Below are 13,633 nucleotides of genomic sequence, written 5' to 3'. Positions count from 1 at the left end.
GACTTACCGAATCATAAGTCAAGCAGCCAGTTGCTTTTGATTTATAATTTTTGCGCCATTTTCTATATTCGGCTTTGATAACAGCTGCATGACGTTTCCAATATTTTCCCTCAAGCACAACGGTCTGTGGAAAAAAAAACACACACACAAATAATATATACATATGCATACTTATAAGAAATATAAAATACTCTTTTTTTTTTGTATTTACTTAAATAAATAAATAATTTACTTTACACATTTTCTCTGGACTCGCTAGCGAATCGTATGGTTTGCTTAGCGTCGAGCTCTTTGGACAACTGAATCGAGTTGCCCGCAAACAAAAGTATAGTCAATAGGCGTTGTGATAATTAAAATTTATGAATCTTTTTTAGAATATACTAAATAAATTTAGGTATACGAGTCGGCTCCCCTAACCGATTCAGTCAGCTTTGGCAAATGAAAACACAGTCGGTGCAGCTCTCGATAAGATAAATCTCTTTCCGCTGCCACCCAGACAAGATAAGAGGCTGCTCATGTAGCTATATACGATATACTACTACGAAATACAATCTAGATTTAGTATTTGACTGACGTGCTATACACACTCGACTATAATATGGGTGTGGCAGACGAGTGGCGCTGCCTCCAGCAATCTCCATTTGTTGTCATAAGCTAATTAGCAGTTATTGTAAAAGGTGTGGGCGTTTGCTTGTTTACAGTTTCTATCATCATTCTGGTTTTTGTTGGCCCCTTTCATATTCTGTGCAATATGTAAACAGTTTGCGATGTACAATGTAGTCCTAACTAAGCTGCAAATGTGCTAATCTACCAAGAATCAACGATAAGAGAGTCGTTTTAAAGTCAAGTGTGGGTGAGCCAGGAAGTGAAGTTGTTGTCAAGGGTTTGATATGAATAAAATTTGATTAGACAATATTTGTATTAGAGAATAGATAGTAGTATATTCTTCAATCTTGTTTTCGTTTATATTTTATTATGAATAAGATTTGTGCCATAATATCGAATATCAAAAGTATTTAGCATCATATCTGTTACCTAGATTCGGATATATAGTATCAACTATCGAATATACAGTAACCCATTAATTAGTATGTGGTATAGAATATATAAAAAATATAAAAAATCTATTTTTCCTATACAACATATATACTAGATACTAATATATAGTATGGAATATAGTTTCTATATACACTAAAAAACATTTCCCTTACATATTCATCTCCTGCTCATTTTAGTATCTAGTATCCATTATCTATTATTTATTATCTATCAATATCTACCTATTATCTACTGCATATTATACATGTTCTATTATCTAGTATCTAACTGAAAAAGCTATTTTCATCAACATATTATCGGAGATAACAATAAAATCTTATCTTTCATCTACGTATATTGACAGTTACGTTAATAAACAAGTTCGTGTTCTAAAAAATTATAAAAAATTAGTTGTTGAAACTTTTATTAGTTATATAGAAGCTATTATGATGATTTGTTTCGAAATACTAAAAAAAAAACTATGTTAAATGGATATTGAAGAGTAGTCATCTACTAAAATTCCCTACAACGTATAATAGATAATGGACATTTATAACATTCCTTTAATACTAATACAAGAAATAAAATCTCTACCTTGAGTTTAAATTGCGTATATGGTATATAATACCATATACTTAAAACAGAAATTACCTCATTTATGCCCTCTACAAACTGAAGTATTCACATCTGTACAAACTTTCGAATCGCTCGAATTCGATCCCGTTTGCAATAAATAACACTCGACAATAGGTGAATGATGCCCAAAAACAGAAACACGCGTTCTTATCACGTGCTGCAAGTTGAAAGCAGAACAACGGGAAATCTATATTGCTTATGTACATATACATGTTATTATACATATATGTGGGTATATCTGGGTGCTACTCGTATTATCTGGCGATGAGTTAACGACGCGCGACATCTTGATCACGCGTACTGCAAATGATGGTCGGTCAATCGTTGAGTATAATCATTTTTTTCCATGCTCCATGTGGGGGTTGTTTGAGTACATTGCGATTCATTGATTCAGTTCAAATATAGACTAGGTTAATAAGTCAGCTGTTTGGTTCACTGATATGAATAGCTACTACAACAGCCGATGAAAAAAAAATGAACGAGAATTTAGCCCAACAGTTATGGAAGCTGCTCAGAAATCTGATTGAAAGTATTATGTACTTTTATGTATATGCTAAAGTGATACAAATTTTTAAATATGTAAAAAAAATATTTTATTTATCATTTCGCAGAAACCTGATATTTAGCGATATAACCTAATTATGAAATTTAGCTCAATGTGCTCAAATTAGAAATAACTTTGCTCAAATATGCAAACAATTTACATTTCTAAATTTGTTAACGCCCATTAACGATTATCTTCGAAATATTTATAAATTTTACAGAATTGGTCTTTAATACTTGCTTAAAGAGTTTGCGATTTCACATATGTGAAATTTGTATTTTAATATAAATTAAATGATCACTATATTTTCCCTATTTCACTAATTGTACAACACTATTTTTCACTTTTTATACAACACTTTTTTTTTTTTATTTTGTAAGACTTGTGAAATTCTAAAGATCGATAGATGTAGACTAGCTCATTCATCTTTTATATAGCTAACTTTTGAGTTGAGTTTGATATTTCACAACTTGTTTTATTATATTTGTTTATCACTGTAAACTATTAACCGATTTTGACGCACTGTTGGAAAGTAAGTTCATATAGATACTATTATCGCGGTGCGCACATTTTATACTCTTAACTAGTTAGTGACAGTTGTTACTCTAATACTTACTTGGGGATTACTATGTATGTCAACGTCCAGTGGTGATGCGAATTGACACACCGGTGTTCTGCGCTTTTGTATAACTGCAAAAAAAAAGGGGGAACAATATGAAAAATAATACAACGACTGGGTAAAGAGAGCGCGTCAAACGTTTAGAGATAAGATTTAGCCCGGAGATTAGCGTTATTTCTACAGATAGCCTCACAGAGATGCCAAAAACTGTTTTCAGCGGATTCTAAAAACGTGTTGACAAATTAACAATAACAGTGAGCCTCAGACGCATAGAAACCACGGCTGCATGACAATTCATTATGTTCTAAACTCACAGCGATATTTACTAGCATATAAACTTTAGAATACGATTGTGAAAGGCAAGGCATATTGAAATCTATATACATTTCACAATGTAGTTCGTATATATATATATATAATATGAAATACTATATAGTTATACTGTTTCTACGCAACTAAAAGGGCCTTGCCTGAACTTGAATTTTTACGTTTGATTTAATTTTTTTTTTTTTCTTTTGCGAAATATGCATTTCTATTATATATTAATATATAGTCATATATAATAATAAAGATTTGATAATAAATTTTCAATATACTTTTTATTAAAATTAATTATTCAATATTCATATTTGAAATAAATTTAATAATATTAAAACAAAAAAATAGCAAAATAAATACATATTATTAAAAATATTTTATTTACTTAAAAAACTTAAAATAATTCTGATTGTCTGAAGAATATAATTCATATAAAATGAAGCAATATTAATACGAAATTCTGTTTTCTTAAACCAAGTTCCAAAAATTCTCTTTATCGAAAATATCTAATACCTCTGCTTTTTAATCTTAATGTAACTAAGAAACATTAACATAATTCTAACAGAAACATTTTTGGTTAAGTTATCTGACCAATATAATCCATTGAATAAACATTACAAATATATAAGAAGAATATGAAGTATGTATGATGTGCATTTGTAGGTAGCTGTATTTACAGCACAGTACAGCACACTTTATAAATAGACCTAAAATTTTCCATTTGCCTTTGTCGCAGTTGTCGTCACTTTTAAGAGATAATCGTACGTTGACGGGGTTTGTAATACAACACATCTATCTATCTATCTGGGCAACTGTCTTGCTGTTCTCGCACTCGTGATGTAATGAATGGAAACATAAAATGCAAAATTTATAGGAAAGTCACAAAAAATTAGAAAATATGTTTTATATTTGTAGAATTGGAATGAAAGTGAACAGATATTTTTAAAATTTGAAGCTTATTTATTAAATATTTAAGTATGAGCGATAATTTTATAACATATATAATTTTTAGTTTAAATATTAATAAAATTTAATAAAATATTTAAAGTTTTATATTTTATTAAATACAAGTAAATATACAATACAAAAAAGCGTATTAAATCTATTTTTTATAATGATGGGCTTTTTTCTTAATTTATTATAATTATTAAAAACTTAAACTTAAATTGCATATTGCCAGGTGTCTCTGTCTTAACATTAATTATAATTTTTTTGCTAGCTGCACGAGATTAAATTTGTATAATAATTTATTTTCTAACTAGCTGGAATTTACTATGGTTTTAAAGAATTATATAAAGTATATGCTCTAATAAAAAGAATTAAATTAGAAGCATTACCACATTTTCAAATATAGCCTGAGATAATTTTAATGGCTTGCTCATATGATTTTTTTTCCCGAACTTTTGCTGACATCAAATGTTTGAGTTGACACAGAAGGTACTTATTTAAAATCTATTTCACAAAGTAACCCAGACAGACATCTCTGATAAGCGCCACTGGAAGCTGATAAGGAAAAGCCTAAGAGAAGCGCGACGCATTGCCCAGACGCCTGACCATAAAACCAAGGGTAGAGTACAAAGTGTGTCTGCTACAACCACAACTACAACTTGCTCTACAGACAGAACAGCGACTGTCAAAAAGTTAGACACATAACTGAAAATTAGAAACCAGTTGAAACTAACAACAAATGCGACTCATCTGCTAATCAGGAAAGCTTTTTATACGTTAGCTTTCAGCTTTTTTTTATTTGCTTTTGGCGCTATTATTGCTTTTGGCTTGAGCATTTGTGCTTTGTTTTGTTTTTGTATAATGTGTAATTCGTACACGTGTGGCAGTTTGGCACTCAAGGAAATATTCATTAAACAATTTTTTTTTTTTTCATTCCAATAATGGCTTGTAATATTTATACTCATTTGTATAATAATTTACGAAATAAATACACACGAAATAAAAATATATAAGTTATGTGTAATGTCCGTCTTTCCGCCTGGCTACGATTGGTCTGTTGTTGGGAAAAGGTGTTTCATTGAAATTTTTGTTCAGCTCTGACAAACATTATTATTTGTGAATATAATATAATTACAAAATATTCGAATGTAGTTATTTATCTTGTTATTTTGATGTTTCCGGTCTTGAAATTTCGTAACCTAGCAACTATATAAAATATACAAATAACCTATTATCTTATCCTAATCAAAATCAATTTTTGACAATTTTGTTGGACGACTTTTTAATGTTTGTATAAATTTGTGGCAGGAAATTAACGTGTAAGCTTTAAGCTTTTTATACGAACTAATTTTTAACAGATTTGTTTTGATTGGTAAAGTATATAATATTTATTTTCATGAAATTCTCATTAAATATGTAATAAAATAAAAATAATAATGTAATATAAAATTTAATAATTTGTTTTCCTTTTATTTTTTATTTTATTTTTTTTAATTTTCTATATACGAATAAATATATTTATATATATTTTCTACTCACATTGCATATGCCAACAACGCCAGATGACATTATTGAGTCGTATTTTATCCTTCCATCGCAAACGAACGCCTTTAAAATGATTCCATTTGGGAGATGTAAGTTTTTGGCTAAAATGAAAACGAAATAAACATCTAAGTATGTATGCATGTATGTGTTTGTAATAAAAAGAAGCTAAATATATATAGTTTACAACAAGAGTAAGCACAATTTGTTTAATAATAATATAAGGCATCGAAATGGATAGATTGTGAGTGCTATAAATAGGTTGCCCCATAACCTGCCTGGGCGCCAATCTCAAAATAAAATCTGAGTAATTTTTTCAGTTTACTATTCTATTTCTATTCGATTGGACTACAAAGAGAAAGAGAGCAAGCGAAAAAGCTGTTAATCAATATAAATATCCAACTATTGACGGCGATATTGGCATTTGTGATAATTATGATTAAGCTATACACGTCAATATCAATATCAATATCAATGCAGCTCGAACATAACGAACAATGTTTACCTAATCAATAGGCTGCCGATACTCGATCTGTCGTTTCTACCGATGATTCACTGTAGCAAATAGTCAACAACTACATTTGCTTGTTATTGTTTTGCTTGCTGTACACAAAACAAGATTACATAATAAGTGAAGAGAGTAAGGCAGTTGCATAAACAATTGTCTGTATTCATTGAACCACTCGAAATGCCAAGCACCACTATGCGTATCGCCGCATTCTTAGATGAGTTAACAAAAAGCTTAAGCTTCCTGTTATAAAAGTTTTGAGATATTAATAGTTTTAAAGTTTAGATAATTGATTTCACATGTTTCTCAGCGAGTTGTTTTAAGAGGTGAATACCCCCATTATGATAGAATTCATAAATGTCAGAATATATTTTTATTTGTTTACAAAATATATGGGGACAAAAATTAAAGGTGTGTGTGTGTGTGTTTTTTTTCTTTTTATAAATGGGAATACCCCCAGCAACTAATTTTTTTATTAGTAAATTAAATACATATATTTTTGAATAAACACAAAAAAGAATTAAAATAAGAAGAAGAAAGCAATTAAAATCTAAAAATAATACAACTACGTATCGAAGAAGAAAGTCTGAAATGAGTTTTAAAAAAATGAGTTAGAAAAAACAGATTGACTACGTAGCTCAAATACACTGTAAAATATTTATATTATTTTTTTATATATTTTGTTATTTAATTATATTACTTTTTAATAAAGTATATTATTGTATACACAAGTATAATATTACTTGATTCTAATATACATATAGGCCGATTAAAATTGTTTAACTACTAGCGAATATATCTAAATTTATCTCAGCCATAAATACCAGAAGCACTAAAAATATCAATCGACGTAAATGTGTATTTATGTTCTTATCTCAAATTCATTTCGTCATATTCGCCCTGGCGTAATATCAAAAATCTATTTGTATATATATATATCGATTAATCGTAATACACTCAGCACACTTCCACACATCCAAATACTGTACATTTTTGTTGACCAACAACGTACATATACCCATTATCTAAGACAACCCCACATCGAGTTGGTGTACCACATAGAAAACTGAATGGCGATTGTCCTTTAGCACAGTCCCCTTCGATAGATAAGTGAACGCAAACATAAATAAGCCCAAAGCCTATCTAGCTATCAGACTGATAAAACTCTGATCATAAAAGAAAAAAAGCCAAAAAGCGAGTATGCTAAATCGAAAAACAAAAACTAATACAATAAAACCAACCTACCGACCGACCGACTAAATTCACGTAAAAATATCTCGTCACTACGAATCAAAGCAAAAAAAAACTAAAAGGGAAAATGTACAAACTACGCAATATACGATGACTAAAAATTTGAATGAACTCAAACACTCTGAACTTTAGCATTACGAAAACGAGCTATACAAGCAGAGAGAGAGGTAGAACAGGCCAAAAAGAAGAAGAATTATAAACTTTTGTACGTGCCAAATGTGAATTAGAGATATAACATAAAGTCCATAAAGTTTAATATAGATATCTACACATACATATATACATATACAAAACATATTTAATTACAAATAATTATATATGTAGTATATGTCTTAATATACATACGTACATATGTATGTGTCTAAAAACTGGGCATGTGCGATAAGTATGCAGAAAACGCATGATAATTTTTATCACCCAATCAATGAAAATAAATGCATTTATTATAAATATTTTTAATTTTTGGAATTAATTAATTTACTAACAACCAATTTCTATTTGTTTTTAAAATTAATAATTCCAAAATTTGTATCATATTAATTTAGAAAAATTTATTTATTTTTTGGAGTTTTATTGTTTTATATAATTATTATATATTATTACTTTATATACAAATTCAAAATATTAATTGTTTCTTCGGTTTATATATGTATGTTTATTTATTTTTGATTAGATATTTTTTATTTATCATTTTCTCTCTTATATTGTATATTTTCCATTGTATTATAATAATTAATTTTTAATTCATTTAACAAATTATTAAGACCTTTGCTATATATGTATATCAACTTCTAACGATTTATTTAATTTTATTTATTTTATTCTAACAAATAAACTAATACATATGCCATTTAAATGAATATTTTATAATTATAAATGTGGCTATTCATCCATTGTACTTTCTTCCAGTTACAAATTGCCGTGCAATGCCGGATAGCCCACTTCTTCTACCTATCAAAAAATAAATACGCCATAATAAACAAACTAGCTGACTTTGTAAAAAGATTGAGCAAAGGGAAGAAATAATAATGCAAATCAAAACAAAGTGCTAATAACGGGCTACGTGCTTAACAAGCAAATTTATAAATTTATATATATATATATTTCAATGTAAAGGGGGGATATACATATGTAATCTAAGCTTCTTGACCAAATTCGAATATATATATTCAATAATCGAAATTGTGCGATAAATCTGTAAAATGAGTAAACATTTTGGATCATAAAAAAAAGTTATACGTTATTTTTACCCAATTATTGTTAACTGCAACAGAAGTAAGATGGGAGTAGAGGCAATAATATGCTTTAAATAGCGCAGCCGAGTTATCCAAAATGGCAAACATTTTTATCTGGTCTTTTGTTGACATAGAGTTCGTGTGGATCGAGGGTTATATACATACATATGTCCATATAAATATTTGTAGATATGAGGATGGGCACATATAGGCTTTGCTTAGAAGAGATAGCTAGATATACCTTATAAGTTTGAGTGTCTACAATATGCACAGTGATTATTCAATAAGTGGAATGCAACGGAGTTTGATACGACTCTATAGTATGTAATTATTTTATATACGGAGGTCTACAATATTCACTGGATATATGCAACAAATCAAATTAAATTTCATTGTAATATTTAGTCTTTAGAGATGTGTGCATTTTAGTTCCATAAACTACATATATTCTTTATAAATTAGCATATATGCAAGTGGAATATATCATGGGAATATATGCTCTATATATCTATATATATATAATACATCTAAATACATCTATGCTATATGTGTTTTGTGAGATTGTGAGCCTAGAAAACATATGAAAGTGAAGTCTCTACTTGGGGTTCAAATAAAGGTAACTTATCTTCCATTTATATTAATTGATTTTCTCGTATTGTTTTGAGGATTAGATAACAAATTCATAGATTTGTGCAAAACACTTCTCTTATTAATTAATTAAAGGAAAAGAAATGATTATCAGAATTCTTAAGGTAATTAGCATAAACTTTTAATCAACAAAAAGTTTTCACACATTAAAAAATAAATAAAAAAATATTAACCAGGATCCGGGTTTCGACTTTTGTATGTAGTATATATCATCTGATTAAAATTCGGTCAGAATATGTTAATAGTTTAAATTGTATAGTTTATTTACTTATAAGATACTCTTGGGTGGTCGAATTTTTCTTTAATTTTAATTAATTTAATTTAATTAGCATTTTATTTATATTTTTAATGTATAAATAACTTTTTTTTTTTTTTTTTCATTTATTTTTCTATTTATTTCTAAGGTATCAATAAGTCACTGACTTACACGTTTCAGTTTTCCTGAATTAATATTTCATATATCTTGGTTGTTACTTTATTTCATTATTTTGGCTTTTTTATACTCATTCACGAAAGTGAATCAGTATATTGGTTTTGTGCAATGTCCGTCTTGCTGTCCGTCCGTCTGTCCGTCTGTCCGTCCGTCCGTCTGTCCGTATGAACGCAATCTATTTCGGCGCTATTGAAGCTAGAGACTTGAAATTTGGAGCACATACTCGTGTATATCTCCGATTTATAAAGTGTTACAATTTTCCCGATCCGCCCACTAGGGGCGTGGCAAATCGGAAAATGCATTTTCCGATATACCAGAAATCATGTTTGTTGAAGAGCTAGAAAGCTGAAACTTGGTATGTAGGTCCGCGTTGACCACCCAAGATCACGAGCTATGGCGGATATATCTACGCCCATTGGGGGCGTGGCAAATCGGATAAAACTGTATCTCCTAAAGTTGTAAACCTAGAATGCTGAAATTTTGCACGTCAGCTAATGGTATGATTCTATAAAGTCTGAAGATAAATTATAAGTCTACGCCCGTTGGGGGCGTGGCAAATCGGACCTGAAGATATAGTGATTTTTTAAATTCTCCTATATTTTGGACACTATTGATGGCAGAGACCTCAAATTTTGTATATATACTCGGACTGATCACCCAAGACCAAAAAGTTTTGTCGGATATATGTCCGCCCACAGGGGGCGTGGCAAACCGCAAAAGTTTATATCTCCTAAAGTATAATAGCTAGAAGCTTCAAATTTGGATAGTTGAGTTACTGGTAGCCTCCTCTATCGATTCCCCAAAAATAATTTTTACGCCTCTTTAGGGGCGTGGCATATCGAAAAATACCCTGTAATTTTCACATTTTTTGAGGGTAAGCATTCAAACTTTGCAGTTAGGGTACCGTTATCTCTTTCTAAAAACTGACCAAAAATGAGGTGTTTACGTCCAGTTGGGGCGTGGCAAATCGGAAAACCCTGTATATTCTACAGTATTAGAGCGAAACTTAACTACTAAATTGTTAATGGGATGTGAATGAGTATTCCGCAGTCGGTAACGCCCGACTTCTTACTTGTTTTTTTTTATCATTTTTTCGTTCATTTGCAAGCGTTTGCAGAAATAGAAGACACAGCATAAAAGACAGACAGCGATTAAAGCTAAAGGTAACTTGAGCACCGACGCGCAGCCGTCGCCGTCGCCGTCGACGTCAGCGTCGCAGCAACATGTGCTATGGAACGATTATGCGGACAGAAGCGTCTTTTCGGCCCAGTTTAGTGCTTAAAATATGATGTTTGTTTGTTAACACGCGCTTGGCGCGTGGCCTTCGGTTTGGCTTGTCGACACTTACCTGTAGGCCAGATTCATGCATTTGAAGAGCTTGGTCAGCGACGTCTCGATCTCTAGGTGGGAGGTGACGCTCATGCCCATGCTATTATCATCGCATTCGCGATCCAAATCCATGCGTGGAAAATGAGCCACTGTCTGGGGCACATATAGCTGCACGTCGCGGCAGGTATTGGTCGCGGCGCCGGGCTTATCGAGACTCGGATCCTCGGGATCCAACATCTTCACCTCGCCATCATCCTCCAAGTCATCTTGTGCTTCCTCGGCCTCAAAGTGTGAGACCATAAATTGTCCCGAATGTATGGACTCCCTTTCCGCTTTGCTGGCTGCCAACATGGCGGCCAGTTCTGCTGCAGTGCTGCCGACAGTGCTGCTGGCAGCGCTGTCCAGATAGGATATGGCGTGCGGGTGCGAGTGGGAGAGCTGCAGCGATGCTTGCTGCGACGCCTGTTGCTGCTGCTGTTGATGTTGTTGTTGTAACTGTTGCTGTTGATGTTGTTGTAATTGTTGTTGTTGGAACATGTTGTTTGTGCGTTGATAGATTTCGTATTTGTTCAACATCATTTTTTTTGACTAATTGTTACGTTTCTTTGTTGTTGGATTTTAAGAAGATAAAAATGAACTTTTTTTGAATTTTGTAGTGTGACCAGGTGCGAACAAATCTGAGGTTTTCTCAACTCACGTTTATGCTATGCAGTATGTGATTGCAATACATTTTTTAGCTCGGCAATTCATTTGATTGGCACATTTAATTATAGGTTTTTTATTTGTATTTTATTTTTATATTTTTGTAAATATGAATTATCTACGTTTTTACTCCTAACATTGGTAGATTTATTTTCTCTATAAAACTTAACAATTTAATTTCAGTTTGAAAAAAGCTCTAATTAACACTTTGGTTTATTTATGACAATTTATGTGGTTTCGGTTTGTATATTTCCCTTTGTCCTGCTGTTTCTTCAATTTGCACTTTTATTTTATTTACTTTAGCTTTTTCTACTATTTTGTTAATATTCATTAATTAACAAATTTTCTTAATTTCTGCTACATTTATTGCGTTTTGTTTAAATTTTCTTCTCACTTGCTGCTTCGTTGTTGTTGTTGTTCCTGTTTAGACCACTTATCGCATTTGTTGTTGTTTTGCTTCGTTGTTGATTCTTCTTCTAATGGCAAACACGCCCCGCTTTTAGCGCGTCACAATTCACTCATACACGCACACAAAGAAGTGCCTACGTACTCACACACAAACATACGCACACATGCACACATACGCCTGCATTTATAAAGACCGCAACTATTTAGAAATGCGACGTCAGTTAATTGGCTGATAATGAAAAAGCTTGTGTGAATTATTAGTAGACTTTAATTTCGTGCTTTGCGCTTGGCACGCGGCGGCTGTTGATGACTTTTCAATTTCACAAACGGTACTGATCGGCGGTTCGCCGCAACTTAAGAACTCAGGCTGAAAAGCAAAAAAAAAACAAACAAAAACAAAACCTGTGCGATTGCCTTTATTATTGCCCTGCACACACAATCAAAACATAAAACAGCTGACGCCAGCAGCTTGCGCTCAGTCTCTAACTCTCTCTCTCTATCTCACTTACACTCTCTCGGGTGCGCCTGCCCCGTCTCTCTCTGACAGTCGTGTGCCTAGCTTCAGCTCTCTCTCGCACAGACACACACACACACAAGTATAGTCGTTATCAGCATAGGAATTTTCTGGCGCTAAATGCGACTGGCTAAGCGTGCAAGAAGAAGAATCAACATTCGGCTACGTCGCGTCGTTGGCGTAGGCTGCGCCAGCACATATTTACACATACCTATATATATACTCACTCACACAGCTATGGATATACGTTGTGCATAACAAAAACAATGGCCATAGTACGCTCGTTAATTGTTACGGCCAATTGGCCACAACCAATAGGCATATTTGTAGTGCTGTCTTCCATTTACGTCACAATTTGTATACGCTGACCACTCAATTCTCCACTTTTCTCTGGGCTGCGTGCACTTTTGACCTCTGCTTTTATACAGCTACAGTAGTTACATCGACACAAACAATCGTCCGCACACACTCACTAGTTTGGGGGCGCGTCTACAATGGCTCAAGTGGCGTTCAGTTCCGTACAGCGTAACACGAGTTTACCGCGCAAGCGTGCGTTTTCACGTAATATTAATTGAAATTTAAGCATTCATATTCATTAATTTGTATCTGCGACTACACAACACCAAAATTGGCTAAAAAATACCAAACTGCCTGAGAGTCAGATGTATGCCAACAGCATGACGAAAGCTGTCAGTCACAGAACTGTTTACTCACTTAACGAAAGACAAGTTAACAGAATGTTAGTGATGTTACCTAACAACACCGAAAGTATATAATTTTAAACAGTTTTAATTCATTTAAAAAAAAAAGAGCTTTATAAATCGCTAATATTATATATTCTTTGAAAACTAAATGATTTATTTGTGTTTCGTAGTGCTTTTGCAAAACACAGATATTGTATTATGACACTAAACAATAGCTGAATGACACAAAATGCACTCAATTTGATACAAAAAAAAA

General features: G+C 32.0%; 1 protein-coding gene across 4 annotated transcripts in view; it reads right to left on the bottom strand.

The window, feature by feature from the left end:
- LOC6576543 (protein WBSCR14 homolog) overlaps nucleotides 1-13,316 on the bottom strand; it is a 34,949-nt gene extending 21,633 nt beyond the window's left edge. The window contains exons 1-6 of one of the 4 annotated variants that reach the window (XM_032728685.2): nucleotides 12,885-13,316; nucleotides 11,747-11,907; nucleotides 11,069-11,652; nucleotides 5,643-5,749; nucleotides 2,835-2,908; nucleotides 8-124 (exon numbers count right to left, since the gene is read on the bottom strand). In XM_032728685.2, coding sequence (XP_032584576.1) covers nucleotides 8-124; nucleotides 2,835-2,908; nucleotides 5,643-5,749; nucleotides 11,069-11,628 — 858 coding nt within the window. In that variant the 5' untranslated portion in view covers nucleotides 11,629-11,652; nucleotides 11,747-11,907; nucleotides 12,885-13,316. Of the gene's footprint in view, nucleotides 1-7; nucleotides 125-232; nucleotides 257-2,834; nucleotides 2,909-5,642; nucleotides 5,750-11,068; nucleotides 11,908-12,884 lie in introns of those variants that run through there. The other 3 variants (XM_032728684.2, XM_032728686.2, XM_032728687.2) reach the window with 3 other exon arrangements.
- Between the last annotated feature and the right edge of the window lie 317 nt (nucleotides 13,317-13,633).

The sequence above is a fragment of the Drosophila mojavensis genome, unplaced genomic scaffold (genome assembly GCF_018153725.1).
Source record: "Drosophila mojavensis isolate 15081-1352.22 unplaced genomic scaffold, ASM1815372v1 contig_36, whole genome shotgun sequence".
Lineage (NCBI taxonomy): Eukaryota > Metazoa > Arthropoda > Insecta > Diptera > Drosophilidae > Drosophila > Drosophila mojavensis.
Note: the sequence above shows the minus strand (reverse complement) of the source record. Positions and strands in the feature narration are given on the sequence as shown.